The sequence below is a fragment of the Merops nubicus genome, unplaced genomic scaffold (genome assembly GCF_000691845.1).
Source record: "Merops nubicus isolate BGI_N331 unplaced genomic scaffold, ASM69184v1 scaffold31568, whole genome shotgun sequence".
NCBI classification, from domain to species: Eukaryota; Metazoa; Chordata; class Aves; order Coraciiformes; family Meropidae; genus Merops; species Merops nubicus.
In genome coordinates, this window is record NW_008626875.1 from 12,400 (window position 1) to 12,942 (window position 543).

At 58.0% G+C, this 543-nt stretch overlaps 1 protein-coding gene across 1 annotated transcript in view; it reads left to right on the plus strand.

Moving 5' to 3' along the window:
* The window catches only part of PRR35 (proline rich 35), a gene marked incomplete at both ends in the record, with an annotated part of 4,174 nt that extends 3,651 nt beyond the window's left edge, over window positions 1-523 (plus strand). Inside the window, one exon of the mRNA XM_008946153.1 lies at window positions 33-523. Coding sequence (XP_008944401.1) covers window positions 33-523 — 491 coding nt within the window. The remainder of the gene's footprint in view (window positions 1-32) is intronic.
* Between the last annotated feature and the right edge of the window lie 20 nt (window positions 524-543).

Sequence of the window (543 nt, forward strand, 5' to 3'; positions counted from 1 at the left end):
CCCTGCTGAAGATATCCACTTCTTCTCTGCAGTGGTGCAAGGGCCAACCCTGGCCACATCCCCAAGGTCTTGGACCACTGGCACGCAGAAGTCCTCGTGGGCTGGCCTGAGGAACCAGAGAGGGGCAATGACACTGAAGTTCCTCTGTCTGCCAGTGCTGACCTGGACCATGGCCTCTGCAAGCAGAGCAGACCCCAGGAGACTTCTGCCACTGTGACAGACTCTGAGACCACAACCGTGCTTATCGAGGACCTCTCCAAAACCTTAGAGGAGTACCAAGAGGTGGAGAAGAAACTGTCTGATCTGGCAAAGGAGGACACCCCTGGGCAAAAAGAGCTGAGGGACCAGCTGGTCAAAATCCGAAGGGAGCTCTACCACATCCACCAGGCACTGGAGAAAGCCACCAAGCCCCACGAAGGGCCTCTGGACCTCTCGGTGAAGAGGTCCTCTGAAGGTCTGGAGAAGGTCCAGCAGGCCAAGAAGGAGCCCTGCAACACGAGCCTGGGAAGCGAGAAGCTCCGTGGCAAAGACCAAGGGGCCCTC